Below are 19877 nucleotides of genomic sequence, written 5' to 3'. Positions count from 1 at the left end.
ACTCGCTCTTTTTCACTCGGTCCACTCGTCCAAGTGCCGATGTATTTGTGGCATGATGTGAACAGTACGAATTTGTGTCACTACCAAAGTCTAATGGTTTTAAATGACTGTTTTGTATTGTCTGGAAACTCACTTGTAGAATTCGCTTGCAGTAGGTCTCTTAAAAAAGAGAAGCCGTGCAAGGTTATTAAACAGAGGTGCCTAGTTATTCTTCTGTTGCTGATATCAGGTAATGTGCAACCTAACCCTGGCCCTGATATGCAATGTCTCCAAACCCCCTCTGATTTTAAATCTAGATCTGGTTTTGGTATTTTTCATTTAAATGTACGCAGCCTGTTGTCAAAAATTGATGGGGTTAGGATTTGGGCTAAATCAACTGATGCTGATGTAATTGTGTTTTCGGAAACCTGGCTCAGCAAGTCTATTTTTGATAAGGATATTTGTATAAGTGGTTACAATGTTTATCGTACAGATCGGGTTAAGAAAGGTGGGGGTGTGGCTATATATGTAAAATCTAAATTCCATGTAAGTGTGGCAAAGTCTGAAACTATTTGTAAACAATTGGAATTTCTTGCTTTGAATATTGAGGTTTCAAAGGGCCTCTCTATAACTGTGATTGGCTGTTATAGACCCCCCTCTGCTCTTGGTGATGCATTTTCTTCTTTGACGCACCTTATGTCTAAACTTCTTTACAGTGAAATGATCTTGATTGGTGATCTCAACTGGTGTTGGTTAAAGCCGGTGTCTGATGATTTAAAAATGTTTTGTAATTCTATGAATCTTACCCAGTTGATTAATTCACCCACTCGCCCAAATCTTAAATGCCCTGATAAATCTACCCTGATTGATTTGATATTGACAAATGTTCCACATAAATATTCTGCGGTTGGTGTTTTTTGTAATGATTTAAGTGACCATTGTGCTGTTGTTGCTGTTAGAAATACTAAGGTTCCAAAGACAAATCCACGTTTTATTCGTAAGAGAAATTTGAAGTGTTTTAATGAGCAGGCTTTCTTTCATGATTTGTTTTATTTTGACTGGAGCAAGATTGAGCTTATCCCTGATGTGGAAACTGCCTGGATATTCTTTCATGATGGTTTTTTCCAAATAGTAAACAAACATGCACCATTCCGCAGGTTCAGGGTTAAAGGGCGGGATAATCCATGGTTTTCTTCTGAGCTGTCTTGTATTATTCACGACCGTAATCTAGCCTGGGCTAAAGCAAGGAAATCTTGTTCTGATGCTGATTGGCTTATTTTTAGGCAGTTAAGAAACAAGTGTTCTTTTCTTCTCAGGAAGGCCAAGTCTGAATATTTTATGTCTGTTACCACTGATAACCTGAATGACCCTAGAAAGTTTTGGAATGCTATTAAGTCTATGTCTGGTAACAGTAATGTTAATGAATTACCGTCATGTGTTTTGAAGGACTCTGTTGCTATATATGACAAAACTGAAATGCTGAATTGTTTCAATGAGCACTTTGTATCATCTGGTAGGCTGTTTGATTCAGTGTCCTCTGTCTCTGTACAACCCTGTGTGGATGAACCAGTGTCCTCTGTCTCTGTACAACCCTGTGTGGATGAACCAGTGAGAGCTGGTCAAACTTTTAGTTTTCTGCCATTCTCAGTGCAGGTGGTACATAAAGCCCTGAAATCCTTAGATCAAAGAAAGCCTGCAGGTCCTGATCTTTTGGATCCCTGCTTTTTAAATCTGGCAGCTGATTTCATAGCTGAACCACTTACATATCTGTTCAATCTAACCCTGGAATGTAATGAAATTCCAAAGATCTGGAAATCAGCATTTGTCCTACCACTTTTAAAAGGGGGAGATCCAACTCTTTTAAATAATTATAGGCCAATCTCAAAGCTGTCACCCCTGGTGAAAATACTTGAAACCCTTGTAAGTGAACAGCTAAAAGAGTTTTTATTTACTAACTCTATTTTATCAATGTATCAATCGGGCTTCAGGAAGAAGCATAGCACAATTACAGCAGCCATGAAGGTTTTAAATGATATCACTGAAGCCCTTGACAAAAAACAGCACTGTGTCTCACTTTTTATTGATCTCTCTAAGGCTTTTGATACAGTTGATCATGCTATACTAAGGCAGAGATTGTTGAGTGTAGGTCTTTCGGAGCATGCAGTTGCATGGTTTGCTAACTATCTGTCTGATAGAACTCAGTGCACTCAATTTGATGGGCTTATGTCTGTTAAATTGTCTCTCCTGAATGGTGTGCCCCAGGGCTCTGTACTTGGTCCTCTCTTATTCACTATTTATATTAATGATTTAGACAAAAATGTCCAAAATGCACAACTTCATTTTTATGCTGATGATACTGTTATTTACTGTTGTGCCTCATCTCTTACAAAAGCTTTCCAGAACTTGCAAACTGCTTTTTATACTGTTCAACATACCTTGTGTCAATTGAAGCTTATCCTCAACACTGACAAAACTAAACTAATGGTGTTTTCTAATGCAAGAAATAGACCTATGAACCTTTCACCTGTTATTACCTGTCAGGGCAAGGAGATTGAGGTTGTAACCTCATATAAATATCTTGGAATTCTAATTGATGACGGCCTCTCTTTTAAATTGCATATTCAACAACTTACAAAAAAATTGAAGCTGAAATTGGGATTTTATTTTAGGAATAAGGCCTGTTTTTCTTTTGAAGCCAGAAGGAGGCTAGTATCAGCTACATTTATGCCTTTACTAGATTATGGGGATATTTTATATATGAATGCTTCCGCTCAGTGTTTGAGATCAATTGACACTCTTTATCATGGTACTTTGAGATTTATTTTAAACTGCAAAATCCTTACGCACAACTGTACTTTGTATACCAGGGTTGGCTGGCCTTCTCTAGTCACTCGTAGGCTCAGTCACTGGTATACTTTTATTTACAAAGCCATTTTGGGTTTACTACCTTTTTATTTGGGCATTTTTATTGTTCAGAAATGTGGTGGGTACTCTCTTCGTTCACTGGACTTTATCCTGCTAACTGTTCCAAATGTCAGAACTGAATTTGGTAAAAGGTATTTTATGTACTCTGCGCCATCGTCTTGGAACACCTTACAAAATAATTTTAAACTGGAAGAACTTGTCCCGATTGGTGTTTTTAAATCTCTGATGAAGGATTTTGAGGCTGATTCCCTGACCTGTCAATGTTTTTAATTTGCTGTTTTTGATATTGTTATACTCTTGTGAATTCATGAATGGTTTTTTACTAGATTACTTGTAGTTTTTCATGTTGTCTGTCTGTAATTTTTTGTAATGACTTGGTGCTGCCTATCTTGGCCAGGACGCTCTTGAAAAAGAGATTTTAAATCTCAATGAGCCCTTCCTGGTTAAATAAAGGTTAAATAAAAAATAAAAAATAAATAAATTGTTGAGAGACCTCTTAATAACTAAATATATTCACTGTTGCTATCGAAGTCATTCCAAAGGGTAGGTTTAACAGAGCAAATGGAATGTAACCATACTTTATGTCATATCATCAATGATCCTATTTAGGCCTATATAGAATTTATAAAGTCATCAACAGCTATTGTTTCAATTCAACCCAGGGTTCAACAAAAAATTGACAATACATATAGGCCTAGGGTTTCAAGCTTTGATTGATTTAAAGTGTAATCTTCAAGTAAATCATCAATACATTGGATTCCCATCTCCATCTAAACCCCCCCAAATCAAACTTCATTTAAAGTGGAATTAACGTTTTATTAGATTAGATTTTATTTATATTCTTTAACTTTGATTTTCTGTTGAGATGGAGAAGTGAATCCAACATATACAGTTCCCTCCGTAATTATTGGGACAGTGAAGCATTTTTCCGTCTTTTGGCTCTATACTCCAAATGTTTTGATTTGAAATCAATAAATGACTATGAGGTTAAAGTGCACACTGTCAGCTTTAACTTGAGGGTATTTGCATCCATATCGGGTGAACTGTTTAGAAATTTTAGCACTTTTTGTACATAGTCCCCCCATTTTAGGGGAGCAAAAGTATTGGGACAAATTCACTGTGTGTATTATGTGTATTAAAGTAGTAAAATGTTAAGTATTTGGTCCCATATTCATTGAACGCAATGACTACATCAAGCTTGTGACTCTACACATTTGTATATCTCTCTTTCCATCCCTCTCTCAATATACCTCACTCTCATCATCCTTCTTTCACTATAATTCTCTCTGCGTCCCTCTCTCACTATACCACTCTCTTCTCATCTTTATTTTACTATATCTCTGTCTCCCCATTCCTCTCTCACTATATATCTTTCCTCATCCCCCTCTCCCATTACCTACCTCCACTTCATTCTCCAATCCTCACCCCAATTCTCTATTTCTATTCCTTTCTCAACCACTCCCTCTATCCTTTTTTCCTCCCCATCCTTCATTCATCTTAGGGAGTTTCCCTGAGCTCTCCATCCACTTACACAAGTACTTATCCATCAGTGTTCAAACCACCAGAACTCCCCACTCACATGTAGACTGTCATCTATAGAGAGAGCAGGGAAAATCATTTAATACACAAAAGGATATGAGAAACACTCAAAGATAAAATGTCAAGATGCACCACTAAGCCACCTGCACTATAATGGCACTAGAACTTGAATTTGAGGATTTACATTCTCAAAAAGGATTTGCACAAGAACATGGACAGATGAACCCTCCGAAGAATGTCATTGCATGAGAACAACTCTAAGGGCATTTAAAACCAGGTACCCAGTACCCAGTTCTTCTCAGACCACTCAAAAAGCCCAAAGTACATGCATTGTTCTGAGCTAGAGTATACTGGTACTATGTGCAAGTGCCTGAAGAATATGGGTAAATACTATGTACTCTTCAGCCATGATAAAACAGTGGGGGACTTCAATAGTTCCATGAAAGATAGTTCCAAAATGTCAGTTCAGGTGGGCAGCCACTTCTGTTGAGTGACAACAGTGTCATTAAGAATGTCCAGATGGCTGGAGAGCCACTGGAGATCCAGTCAGTACACCAGCAGAAGGCCTGGTAGGAGCAGGTACAGTACAGGACTGTCTGTCATTCTGCAGCTAGCCTTCCTGTAGCACAGCTCTCACCTGGGTCAACAAGTCAAGACCACAGCCAAACTGACACACATACAGGTTTCTGGGCTGTCTTCTACACAGTCCATTACATAATCCCAGCACCACAGAAAGCAATCAGAGTCCCAATAGGATAACTATTTCAAAAGGTTATATATGTCTGCCCTCATGTGATTTGTCACGACAGATGCAGTACCAGCAGTGCTACAGTAGATTACCATCATCCCTCTACAATGGGGCACAGGACTTTAGTGTTTATTACGCTTATTTGGCTCTGTCTACTAGTTCCACTAGCACTGCATGTGATGGGGCTCACTCTCTGTGTGTGTTTGTATGTGTGTGTATGTATGTGTGTGTGTTGACTACATGGAGGGGGAGTCAGACTCATACATTTTTTTAGTTTTTCTTTTAGGGGGTAGATCAGCTTTAATATTGCAGATAGATTGTAACTTCCATCAATGTAATTGTCTGCATCCCTTCCAATCCCTCATATGATTTTTTTCTCTCGCAAATATATATATATACATATACATACATACACATACATATACACATACATACATATAAATACATATACATACATGTATATACAACATATTTCCCTTTATTACTTTCCAACCCCACCACTACTTCCCTAATTGGAGTAAACTAGTGAACAACAACGCTTACGCCTCTACTTCCAGCTTATACATACTATATACATTTTATGAACTCAGCCAATTTTACAATAATTCTAGTTTGTTTTTACACCTGAAATTCCTCTACCCTCAACCTCTCCGATCATTTTCATGATGTCCATCCGGTTTGCTTCTATATGCCATATCTTTCTAACTGTGCTCTTCCACAAATGCTCTCAACCTACAACCTACAGTGGGGAGAACAAGTATTTGATACACTGCCGATTTTGCAGGTTTTCCTACTTACAAAGCATGTAGAGGTCTGTAATTTTTATCATAGGTACACTTCAACTGTGAGAGACGGAATCTAAAACAAAAATCCAGAAAATCACATTGTATGATATTTAAGTAATTAATTTGCATTTTATTGCATGACATAAGTATTTGATCACCTACCAACTAGTAAGAATTCCGGCTCTCACAGACCTGTTAGTTTTTCTTTAAGAAGCCCTCCTGTTCTCCACTCATTACCTGTATTAACTGCACCTGTTTGAACTCGTTACCTGTATAAAAGACACCTGTCCACACACTCAATCAAACAGACTCCAACCTCTCCACAATGGCCAAGACCAGAGAGCTGTGTAAGGACATCAGGGATAAAATTGTAGACCTGCACAAGGCTGGGATGGGCTACAGGACAATAGGCAAGCAGCTTGGTGAGAAGGCAACAACTGTTGGCGCAATTATTATAAAATGGAAGAAGTTCAAGATGACGGTCAATCACCTTCGGTCTGGAGCTCCATGCAAGATCTCACCTCGTGGGGCATCAATAATCATGAGGAAGGTGAGGGATCAGCCCAGAACTACACGGCAGGACCTGGTCAATGACCTGAAGAGAGTTGGGACTACAGTCTCAAAGAAAACCATTAGTAAAACACTACGCCGTCATGGATTAAAATCCTGCAGCACACGCAAGGTCCCCCTGCCAATGACCATCTGGATGATCCAGAGGAGGAATGGGAGAAGGTCATGTGGTCTGATGAGACATAAATAGAGCTTTTTGATCTAAACTCCACTCGCCGTGTTTGGAGGAAGAAGAAGGATGAGTACAACCCCATGTACACCATCCCAACCGTGAAGCATGGAGGTGGAAACATCATTCTTTGGGGATGCTTTTCTGCAAAGGGGACAGGACGACTGCACCGTATTGAGGGGAGGATGGATGGGGCCATGTATCGCGAGATCTTGGCCAACAACCTCCTTCCCTCAGTAAGAGCATTGAAGATGGGTCGTGGCTGGGTCTTCCAGCATGACAACGACCCGAAACACACAGCCAGGGCAACTAAGGAGTGGCTACGTCAGAAGCATCTCAAGGTCCTGGAGTGGCCTAGCCAGTCTCCAGACCTGAACCCAATAGAAAATCTTTGGAGGGAGCTGAAAGTCCGTATTGCCCAGCGACAGCCCCGAAACCTGAAGGATCTGGAGAAGGTCTGTATGGAGGAGTGGGCCAAAATCCCTGCTGCAGTGTGTGCAAACCTGGTCAAGACCTACAGGAAACGTATATGATCTCTGTAATTGCAAACAAAGGTTTCTGTACCAAATATTAAGTTCTGCTTTTCTGATGTATTAAATACTTATGTCATGCAATAAAATGCAAATTAATAACTTAAAAATAATACAATGTGATTTTCTGGATTTTTGTTTTAGATTCCGTCTCTCACAGTTGAAGTGTACCTATGATAAAAATTACAGACCTCTACATGCTTTGTAAGTAGGAAAACCTGCAAAATCGGCAGTGTATCAAATACTTGTTCTCCCCACTGTATATACTTATTATGGACACAGTATGCTTTACATCAGTTATCTTGTTGTTATTAGTTGTTATTAGTTGTTATTAGTCCCATCCTTCAGCTCCATTCAACACCTCCCATCGATCTCTTAACACCATCCATATTGGATTTCTATTTGCCATATATCTTTCAACTGTACTGTGATGTTTCACAAAAGTTCTGAACCCTTCTATTCTCATTGTTTCTACAGATTGTAAATTGAAAATAAACATTTTTGCTAAAAGTATTATTATATTATTGATCGATTGACTATGACTTTTCAGATCACCCAGTAGCGCTATCTGCAGGGTTAGCTCCAGGTAAATATTGCAATCCTTCAGCCATTCCTGGACCTGTGTCCAAAAACAAGCTACAAATTGACAGTACCAAAACAAATGATCTAATGATTCTGTCTCTTCGCAGCAAAATCTGCAGAGCTGGAAAGATTGTATCCCCCATATAAATAACATTCTATTGGTATCAAGAATTTTGTATAATAATTTAAATTGAAAAATTCTAAGTTTTGAATCCGGCGTCAGTTTGCGTATCAGTTCATAAACACTATGCCATGGAATTGGTACGTCAAAAATATTTTCCCAACTATTTTGCAATCTATATGGGACGGCTGTCAATCCTTTGGTCCTTAACTGAAACTGGCATACTTTTTTATTTATCACAATTTTCTCTAACCAATTATGTTCTTTAATGCAGGGCCGACAGACAAGTTCCTTACTTTTTCCCCCTTCCACTTTTGCGGTAATGCTGCAATTATTTGGTTGTAATTTTGGGTAGAGCAGACATTTCCATATGTTTTTGTTAGCTGCATGTGCGACATAACTCCACCAGTCCTACCTATGATATAATTTTATATATTTTTAAAACATTAAAAAAATATATAATCAATTAGTATATTTGAGTTTAACCACAATATTTGTTGCATTATTTGTTCTGTCGTTTCTGGAGGATTAAATTGAAATTGCAACCAACTTTCTATGGCTTGTTTTAGAAATAGTGATATTTGGGAGATGATTTCCTTTTCAAAAAACTGAAAGTGAGAGGTTGTAATCTGAAAAAATGAAAAAAGGCCATTCTTGAACATGGGGTGAGACAATCTTACTAATTTGCTAGAGAACCAGTTCGGATTTAAGTATAACTTTTGTATGACTGAAGCTTTTAGTGATAGGTCTAATGCTTTAATATTTAATAATTTCTGTCCTCCGAATTCATATTCATTATATTAAATAGGCCCATTTAATTTTGTCTGGCTTGCCGTTCCAAATAAAATTGAATATTATTTTCTCATATAATTTAAAAAACTGTTCGCTAGGCGTAGGCAATACCATAAGCAAACAGGTAAACTGGGATAATACTAAAGAGTTAATCAGGGTGATTTTTCCACAAATAGACAGGTATTTACCTTTCCATGGTAGCAAGATCTTCTCTATTTTTGCTAACTTTCTATTAAAATGTATTGGAGTGAGATCATTTATTTCATTTGGGATATGTATTCCGAGTATATCCACATCACCATCAGACCATTTTATTAGTAAACTACATGGTAATGTACAAATTTAATTTCTTTGTGATCCAATACGTAATATAGTACATTTATCATAATTTGGTTGCAATCCAGAGAGGTTAGAAAATGTATCTAGATCCTCTATGAGGCTGTGGAGGGATTCAAGTTGTGGATTTAAAAGAAAACATGAATCATCAGCGTACAATGACACCTTTGTTTTTAAGCCCTGGTTTTCTAATCCCTTGAAATTATTGTTGGATCTAATTTTAATAGCTAACATTTCGATGGCCATAATAAATAGATATGCCAATAGTGGTCAACCTTGTTTGTGTGTGTGTTGACTACATGGAGGGGGAGTCAGACTCAGCAGGGAGTCAGAGTTAGCAGTGCTGAAGGGAGAGAGATGGATAGAGACAGAGAGAGGGAGAGAGAGACTCTTCATTCCTCTTCCACTCCTTTAAAGTCTCAGCACTTTTAAGTTAAATATGGCCAAAGAGAGGGGAACGTTTTGAATTATGGATAACTTGGTCTGTTTGAACTCGGTCTGTACTTTCAAGGAAAGAAAAAACAACCCAAGTATGTCTTTTAAAATTATATGGGCTAGGGGATAGGAGATGGTCTGAGGGGTTTGTGTAAGGCCGAGGAGTTGGTTCTTGCATGATTCCACTAGGGACTGTCAGCGCTGCTTGGACCTCCTGTCAGTCTGGCTGGCTGGGGTGAATGTGATGAAGTAAATTCCTTTCAACTTAATTCACCCTATACATTAAACTTTAGGCAGAACTCAGCCAAGGACTTTTGTGTCATAGTAGGTGCAAACACAGTTATCTTTCTGCAGTTTGTAATAAGAATTATTGATTCAAAACGACATACTGATGATATTCAGTAAAGTGCAGGCAAGAGGGCCATACTGTATGTCATTGCTGAAGTCAACAAAATGTTCCTTATTCGAGGAGACTTTTCTAAAAATCACTAAAAAACAACTACACATAAAACAGCACACACACATCCAACAAAACACCAGACTAAAAACATCTGTGGCAAAAGTTTGCCACGAATTCAAGGTCATTCCTTCTCACTTCACCCTGCTATGTATCCCAGAATTCCAATGATGTATTTATTTGTGATGTTCCTGAGGCACCCTTTAAAGCAAATTTCCCCTTACTCAGGGCAAACTCTTAGAAAAAAGTGTTCCAAAAGGATTCTTTGCGGAGGATACGGGTTCTACTAACAACTGTTTTCATCTGAAGAACCCTTTTCGGAAGATGAGGGTTCTTTGATGATTCTTTGGAAGGAAAGAAAGATTATTTGGAAGACAAGAAGGGTTCTACATAGAACCCTTCTAAATCTGAACACAGCAAATTGGCCAGTGAGAGAGTAAAACATTCCCATCAAAACCACACCGATCATTATCATATTTCCCAGCATGCTCAGCTGCAGGTAGATTTTTTTGAATAGTTTTTATTATCTGTGTTTTTCCATGAACATTGATTAATTGATTAATCTTATGCTACATTTTTCTAAACTAATCTAAATTGACACAATATGACTCTAATGAATGCTGTTCGCCACATCAAAATCGCTTTTTATAGTTCTATTGGGTTCAGGTGGAATCTACTCAGCGTTAGCTAGTCTAGCGAACATCTTTTATCATAGCTGTTAATTACATCTTCTTCGGAATTACACTTCCTCCAAATTGTCAAGGGAGGAACAAGACTGAGACACCGGGATCAATTGGAAGCCTGTTCCTTCTGCACGCCACTTTCTCGTTCTAGCTCGTTACGATCCATGGAACAACCTCCAGCAGGTTCAGTCTTCAAAAATAATCAGGTACTGTCCTAATGTGATGGGGATGGATCCACAATTAAAGGAAAACTCCACTTAAAAACAATCTTTGGGTATTCTTTTCATTAGTCCACTGTTGATACAGTCCCAAAATGTTTTGCATGTCAGCAGTCAAGTTTTCAAGATATTGGACTTTCAAGAAGCAAAGTGTCACCGGCTGCAAAAGGCTGATCTTTAGTCTTTGCACATAGTATCTGAATAGACATATCAGTAGTTCATCAGCCTTCTTTGAATACTTGACAAATGAGTCAACTTTCAGTCATTCCTTTTTCTTAGAATAGTGTGGAGAGTAAGTAGTAGGAACTAGCAAGTCTTCTATTCTTAAAACATATATATTTGATGTGTTCTGTTTTGCACAGAGGTGCAATTCCTTAGGTTTTGACCAGGTAGCCAAATTGATTGTGTTGCACTTCAACCTCGTTTGACCCTGATATCTGTTGGGGCAAAGCTGTACCACCACAATTTCTCTCTCACACTTTCTCTCGCACGCACACACACACACACACTCACACACCCCTGGGGCCGAGCTCCCTGCCATCCAGGACCCTAAACAGGACCCTAAACAGCTAATCACATGGCTACCCGGACTACCTGCATTGACCCTTTTTGCACTAACTCTCTTGCACTGACTCTATGCACACACTGGACTCTACCCATACACTCACACATGCTTACACTGACACCCCAACACACACACACACTTTCACACTCACCACATACGCTGCTGCTACTGTCTGTTATCTATCCTATTGCCTAGTAACTTTACCCCTCACTTTACCCCTACTCCTACCCAGTGCTTAACCTCTTAGTTTTGTACTGTTTTGTTCCGGCGCCTATTTGCCAGGATCCGGTACCTCTCATGGCATGAAAAATATTGTTCACTGTTTGCAATGTAAACATTTGAATAAATGTGATCAGAGTTAATTCGAGAATATTACACCAGGATTAGGTCTATAGGCCTAATTTACCAACAGAGGATCAATAGCTTCTTCTTTTTTTAAATAGCCTAGCTGTGAATTGTGTGTAGCCCAATCACAAGGGGTCGGAAATCTGTCAGTGAACAGCATGTAGCCAAAACAGGCAAATCACAATATAAAAAAAAAAAAGTGGGAAAACACAGGTTGGAAAGCAAATGGCTCCTGCTGAAAAGAGAAGACTCTAATCTGTCTGTAAGCTACCATAATATTTGTGCAACTTCCAAATAGGCCTAGCGAACAGTTGTCTATGGTACAAAGTAAAACAAGAGAGAGATAGGCTTTTGGCACGAGCGCATCGGCCATCACCGGCAATTGAGCTGCGCATCATTGGATGAGTCAGTGAAACTGGAACGTTTTTTAGGACTATAATTTCCTCCTTGTATTGTACAATATGTGTGTCTCCACACACCTAGGCTATTGATGGATTCAAGACGAGGTTGCTTTTATTGATCTTAGATTCTCAGTTTGTCAGTGTCAAAGTAGTAATTTCAGTCTTTTGTGTAGTAGGAAGATTCTGCAAAATTATGTAGAATTGCATTAAATGCATTTATAAAAGCCCCCCCTTAAATTCGGACTATAAACAGTCGTGGTCAAAAGTTTTGAGAATGACACAAGTATTGGTCTTCACAAAGTTCACTGCTTCAGTGTTATGAGATATTTTTGTCAGATGTTACTATGGTATACTGAAGTATAATTACAAGCATTCCATAAGTGTCAAAGGCTTTTATTGACAATTACATTAAGTTTATGCAAAGAGTCAATATTTGCAGTGTTGACCCTTCTTTTTCAAGACCTCTGCAATCCGCCCTGGCATGCTGTCAATTAACTTCTGGGCCATATCCTAACTGATGGCAGCCCATTCTTGCATAATCAATGCTTGGAGTTTGTCAGAATTTGTGGGTTTTTGTTTGTCCACCCGCCTCTTGAGGATCGGCCACAAGTTCTCAATGGGATTAAGGTCTGGGGAGTTTCCTGGCCATGGACCCAAATTGTCGATGTTTTGTTCCCCGAGCCACTTAGTTATGACTTTTGCCTTATGGCAAGGTGCTCCATCATGCTGGAAAAGGCATTGGTCATCACCAAACTGTTCTTGGATGGTTGGGAGAAGTGTTGGTACCATTCTTTATTCATGGCTGTGTTCTTAGGCAAAATTGTGAGTGAGCCCACTCCCTTGGCTGAGAAGCAACTCCACACATGAATGGTCTCAGGATGCTTTATTGTTGGCATGACACAGGACTGATGGTAGCGCTCACCTTGTCTTCTCCGGACAAGGTGTTTTCCGGATACCCCAATCAATCGGAAAGGGGATTCATCAGAGAAAATGACTTTACCCCAGTCCTCAGCAGTCCAATCCCTGTTCCTTTTGCAGAATATCAGTCTGTCCCTGATGTTTTTCCTGGAGAGAAGTGGCTTCTTTTCTGCCCTTCTTGAAACCAGGCCATCCTCCAAAAGTCTTCGCCTCACTGTGCGTGCAGATGCACTCACATCTGCCTGCTGCCATTCCTGAGCAAGCTCTGCACTGGTGGTGCCCCGATCCCGCAGCTGAATCAACTTTAGGAGACGGTCCTGGCACTTGCTGGACTTTCTTGGGCACCCTGACGCCTTCTTCACAACAATTGAACCTCTCTCCTTGAAGTTCTTGATGATCCGATAAATGGTTGATTTAGGTGCAATCTTACTAGCAGCAATATCCTTGCCTGTGAAGCCCTTTTTGTGCAAAGCAATGATAACATCACGTGTTTCCTTGCAGGTAACCATGGTTAACAGAGGAAGAACAATGATTTCAAGCACCACCCTGCTTTGAAAGCTTCCAGTCTGTTATTCTAACTCAATCAGCATGACAGAGTGATCTCCAGCCTTGTCCTCGTCAACACTCTCACCTGTGTTAACGAGAGAATCACTGACATGATGGCAGCTGGTCCTTTTGTGGCAGGGCTGAAATGCAGTGGAAATGTTTTTTGGGGATTAAGTTCATTTTCATGGCAAAGAGGGACTTTGCAATTCATTGCAATTCATCTGATCACTCTTCATGACATTCTGGAGTATATGCAAATTGCCATCATCAAAACTGAGTCAGCAGACTTTGTGAAAATTAGTATTTGTGTCATTCTCAAAACTTTTGACCATGATTCATCTGATCACTCTTCATGACATTCTGGAGTATATGCAAATTGCCATCATCAAAACTGAGTCAGCAGACTTTGTGAAAATTAGTATTTGTGTCATTCTCAAAACTTTTGACCATGATTCATCTGATCACTCTTCATGACATTCTGGAGTATATGCAAATTGCCATCATCAAAACTGAGTCAGCAGACTTTGTGAAAATTAGTATTTGTGTCATTCTCAAAACTTTTGACCATGATTCATCTGATCACTCTTCATGACATTCTGGAGTATATGCAAATTGCCATCATCAAAACTGAGTCAGCAGACTTTGTGAAAATTAGTATTTGTGTCATTCTCAAAACTTTTGTGTCATTCTCAAAACTTCAGAAAGTATTCATACCCCTTGACTTATTCCACATTTTGTTGTGTTACAGCCTGAATTCAAAATTGATTAAATAAAAATGTTTCTCACCCATCTACACACAATACCCCATAATGCCAAAGTGAAAATATGTTTTTAGAAATGTATGCACGTTTATTGACAATGAAATACAGAAATACTCATTTACATAAATATTCACGCCCTTGAGTCAATACTTTGTAGAAGCACCTTTGGCAGTGATCACAGCTGTGAGTCTATCTGGCTAAGTCTCTAAGAGCTTTCTACACCTGGATAGTGCAACATTAGCCCATCCTTCTTTTCAAAATTATTCTGTCAAATTGGTTGTTGATCATTGCTAGTAAAAAAAGTTAATTGCTTTTACCGTTTTTTTTTTTCAGTATTACTTTAGTGCCTTGTTGCAAAGAGGATGCATGTTTTGGAATATTTTTATTTTGTACAGGCTTCCATCTTTTCACTCTGTCAATGAAGTTAGTAACCACAATGTTGTTGATCCATCCTCATTTATTTCCTATCACAGCCATTAAACTCTGTAACTGTTTTAAAGTCACCATTGGCCTCATGGTGAAATCCCTGAGTGGTTTCCGTCCTCTCCGGAAAATGAGTTAGGAAGGACGCCTGAATCTTTGAAGAGACTGGGTGTATTGATACACCATCCAAAGTGTAATTAATAACTTCACAATGATCAAAGGGTATGTCTGCTTTTTTTTTTTGCCATCTACCAATAGGTGCCCTTCTTTGCGAAGCATTGGAGAATCTCCCTGGTCTTTGTGGCTGAATCTGTGTTTGAAATTCACTGCTCGACTGAAAGACCTTACAGATAATTGTATGTGTGGGGTACAGAGATGAGGTAGTCATTAAAAAAACATGTTAAACACTATTATTGCACACAGAGTGAGTCCATGCAATTTATTATGTGACTTGTTAAGCACAGTTTTACTCCTGAACTTATTTAGGCTTGCCATAACAAAGGGGTTAAATACTTATTGAATCAATACATTTCAGCTTTTCATTTTTAATGAGCTACCTCAATTACCTCGTACCCCTGCATATCGACTCGGTACTGGTACTCCCTGTATATAGCCATGTTACTTTTACTTGTTATTGTTATTCACTGTGTATTTATTCCTTGTGTCACTATTTCTATATAAAATAAAAACATCTTTATCTTTAACTCTGCATTGTTGGAAAATTACCCGTCAGTAAGCATTTCATTGTTAGTCTACACCAGTTATTTACAAAGCATGCAACAAATAACTTTTTATTTTATTTGACACACACGCGCGCACACACACACACGCGCGCACACACTCACACCGTTACACCCTCTCCCCTTTATTCTCTGTCACTGCTCTCTATACGCTGTTTCTCCATCTCCATCTCCACCTCACAACGTCTTCCCCTGTCCTCATTCTCCTCTGGCCTAAGGTGAAAGCTGTGGCACTTCAAAGTCAATTTCACTGGCAAAAATAGATCAAAAGACAAAAGTCCCAAAAAGAGAGATAGAGAGAAATGAATACAGAGACACAGATAAAAGAGAGAGAGCAAGACAGTAAAGTACACTCTTAGAAAAAAAGGTGTTATCTAGAACCTAACAGGGTTCTTTGGTTGTCCTCGTAGGAGAACCCTTCGAAGAACCCTTTTTGATTCCAGGTAGAACCCTTTTGGATTCCATGTAAAACCCTTTCCACTGAGGGCCTGCTACAGTGGGGGAAAAAAGTATTTAGTCAGCCACCAATTGTGCAAGTTCTCCCACTTAAAAAGATGAGAGAGGCCTGTAATTTTCATCATAGGTACACGTCAACTATGACAGACAAATTGAGGAAAAAAAATCCTGAAAATCACATTGTAGGATTTTTTATGAATTTATTTGCAAATTATGGTGGAAAATAAGTATTTGGTCACCTACAAACAAGCAAGGTTTCTGGCTCTCACAGACCTGTAACTTCTTCTTTAAGAGGCTCCTCTGTCCTCCACTTGTTACCTGTATTAATGGCACCTGTTTGAACTTGTTATCAGTATAAAAGACACCTGTCCACAACCTCAAACAGTCACACACCAAACCCCACTATGGCCAAGACCAAAGAGCTGTCAAAGGACACCAGAAACAAAATTGTAGACCTGCACCAGGCTGGGAAGACTGAATCTGCAATAGGTAAGCAGCTTGGTTTGAAGAAATCAACTGTGGGAGCAATTATTAGGAAATGGAAAACATACAAGACCACTGATAATCTCCCTCGATCTGGGGCTCCACGCAAGATCTCAACCCGTGGGGTCAAAATGATCACAAGAACGGTGAGCAAAAATCCCAGAACCACACGGGGGGACCTAGTGAATGACCTGCAGAGAGCTGGGACCAAAGTAACAAAGCCTACCATCAGTAACACACTACGCCGCCAGGGACTCAAATCCTGCAGTGCAAGACGTGTCCCCCTGCTTAAGCCAGTACATGTCCAGGCCCATCTGAAGTTTGCTAGAGTGCATTTGGATGATCCAGAAGAGGATTGGGAGAATGTCATATGGTCAGATGAAACCAAAATATAACTTTTTGGTAAAAACTCAACTCGTCGTGTTTGGAGGACAAAGAATGCTGAGTTGCATCCAAAGAACACCATACCTACTGTGAAGCATGGGGGTGGAAACATCATGCTTTGGGGCTGTTTTTCTGCAAAGGGACCAGGACGACTGATCCGTGTAAAGGAAAGAATGAATGGGGCCATGTATCGTGAGATTTTGAGTGAAAACCTCCTTCCATCAGCAAGGGCATTGAAGATGAAACGTGGCTGGGTCTTTCAGCATGACAATGATCCCAAACACACCGCCCGGGCAACGAAGGAGTGGCTTCGTAAGAAGCATTTCAAGGTCCTGGAGTGGCCTAGCCAGTCTCCAGATCTCAACCTCATAGAAAATCTTTGGAGGGAGTTGAAAGTCCGTGTTGCCCAGCGACAGCCCCAAAACATCACTGCTCTAGAGGAGATCTGCATGGAGGAATGGGCCAAAATACCAGCAACAGTGTGTGAAAACCTTGTGAAGACTTACAGAAAACGTTTGACCTGTGTCATTGCCAACAAAGGGTATATAACTAAGTATTGAGAAACTTTTGTTATTGACCAAATACTTATTTTCCACCATAATTTGCAAATAAATTCATAAAAAATCCTACAATGTGATTTTCTGGATTTTTCTTTCTCATTTTGTCTGTCATAGTTGACGTGTGCCTATGGTGAAAATTACAGGCCTCTCTCATCTTTTTAAGTGGGAGAACTTGCACAATTGGTGACTGACTAAATACTTTTTTTCCCCACTGTATCTATGGCCTGATATATTTACATACAAATCTTTAAAATATGATGTAACACCAACAATTCACGAACTGCAGCATCACAAATTTAGCATAAATCTGTGCTTAAAGCCCATAAAGCAATCATGACTTTCCCCTCTTGTAAAGCAAGAGAAGTTCACCTATACTTAATGGCTCCCCAAGGCTTCCAGGGAACAAGTTGACTGTCACACACAGCAAAAAGTAATATATCTCCTAGACATAGAGAATAGAGTTGACCTGAACACGCCTCTCTAGTAATAGGCCACCCTGGTGACAGAGGAATAATTGGACTGTTTACAGAAAGTTGACGGCCAGACAGGCAGTTTTATACGAGGCGGTTGGCTGACATGCATAAGATGATAAATAGGTTGTCTGGTGATAGACAGGGCGGGACAGTTGAGGGATGGAGGGATGGAGAGAGAAAAAGGTAAGAGCTGAAACAGATGGAGAGATGTCTGGAAACCATGAGGCGTGCTGTCATGCTAGGCTACACTTCTGATAGGTTGTCTTTGTTAAATCACCTTGTCACACTTACATAGAGAAGCTCACTGAGAAGAATCTCTATCTTTCAATACCATAGACAAACTATGAAGTTGAGAGATGGTAAAGAGGTGAAAAGAGTAAGAACAAACTTCATTGTACATCATTGTTTTTGAACCCTGACTGTCCCCCTTGACCAGTTTCAATCAATAACCAAGAGGAGCATCTGTGGAATCAACACCTGATGAGATTTACTGCACATAAACAGACCTGCACACAGCTCATTGTTGACAAGCTGGCAGTCAGTGTGGACCTAATGTCCATGAGATTACATTCCAACTTCAACCCGAGCCAGAAGTGGAAGTGTGGAACTCTGGATGCTGCAGAATGTTCTACCTGGCGCAGGTTGATGACCTCATCTCTCACCTGATGCTCTGTGATTGGAGGACGTCTGGGTCGGTGGCGTTGAGTAAGGCCACGAAGCTGCCCAGGGGGACGTTCTCCATCTTGGTGACCTGGAGGGGGTCGGGGAAGAAGACGGGTCCCTCGTTGACGTCCAGGATGGTGATGTGTACGGTGGCTGTAGAACTGGAGCTGTAGCCCACCTCTGGCACCAGGGGGTCCTCGTTCTCCACCTTGATCAGCAGCGTGTGGAACACTAAGCTCTCATAGTCTAGAGGCTGGAGGAGGAGAGGAGAGGAGAGGAGAGGAGAAGAGATGAGAGTGTATATCATGTAGTTAACATGTCACTTCCATACTGAGTGTACAAAACAATCGGAATACCTTCCTAATATTGAGTTGCACCCCCTTTTGCCCTCAGAACAGCCTCAATTTGTCAGGGCATGGACTCTACAAGGTGTCGAAAGTGTTCCACAGAGATGCTGGCCCATTTTGACTCCAATGCTTCCCACAGTTGTGTCAAGTTGGCTGGATGTCCTTGATAAACATATTAAACTGTTGAGCGTGAAAAACCCAGCAGCGTTGCAGTTCTTGCCCCACTCAAACTGGTGCGCCTGTCACCTACTACCATACCCCGTTCAAATGCACTTAAATATTTTATTTTGCCCATTCACCCTGAATGGCACACATACACAATCCATGTCTCAATTGTCTCAAGGCTTAAAAATCATAATTTAACCTGTTTCTTCCCCTTCATCTACACTGATTGAAGTGGATTTAACAAGTGACATCAGTAAGGGATCATAGCTTTCACCTGGTCAGTCTATGTCATGGAAAGGGCAAGTGTTCCTAATGTTTTGGACGCTCAGTGTGTAATGGTTTGCTCTTATAGTATGTGAGTCATGTAGGTGAAAATGACACATGAGAGTAAAGGGGCAAACTGCAGTGTACTAGAGTGAAACATACGATGTTACCAAGGTTACAGATATCCTGTATTCCTGTATTCTGTATTGCTGTATTGCATGACAACACACATTTATTGGAATAATGAGAGCAATAAAAACTGTGAGTGCTACAGGATCTTTACTGTGCAACCTGTATGTTCATATTTTTATTATTATATTATTCATATCTCCAGTGAATTGGCCAAATCGTGCAGTATATAATATCACCATCCAACCTGCCTGTTATAATGACACCACAAACACACCTTTATTAGCTCATCCATCATTAAGAGAGATGAGAGATATTTGAGAGAGATAATTAAGAGAGATATTTGAGAGATATGTGAGAGAGATATTTGAGAGAGATAATTGAG

General features: G+C 39.8%; 1 protein-coding gene across 1 annotated transcript in view; it reads right to left on the bottom strand.

Moving 5' to 3' along the window:
* Positions 1 to 19877, bottom strand: part of LOC311137532 (cadherin-13-like) — a gene marked incomplete at both ends in the record, with an annotated part of 523767 nt that overhangs the window by 53471 nt on the left and 450419 nt on the right. The window contains one exon of the mRNA XM_084172059.1: positions 18587 to 18840. Within this exon, the coding sequence (XP_084028185.1) occupies positions 18587 to 18840 (254 nt within the window). The remainder of the gene's footprint in view (positions 1 to 18586; positions 18841 to 19877) is intronic.

Source organism: Coregonus lavaretus, assembly GCF_964263955.1.
Source record: "Coregonus lavaretus genome assembly, chromosome: 11".
Classification (NCBI taxonomy): Eukaryota; Metazoa; Chordata; class Actinopteri; order Salmoniformes; family Salmonidae; genus Coregonus; species Coregonus lavaretus.
This window is presented reverse-complemented; position numbering and strand designations above follow the sequence as displayed.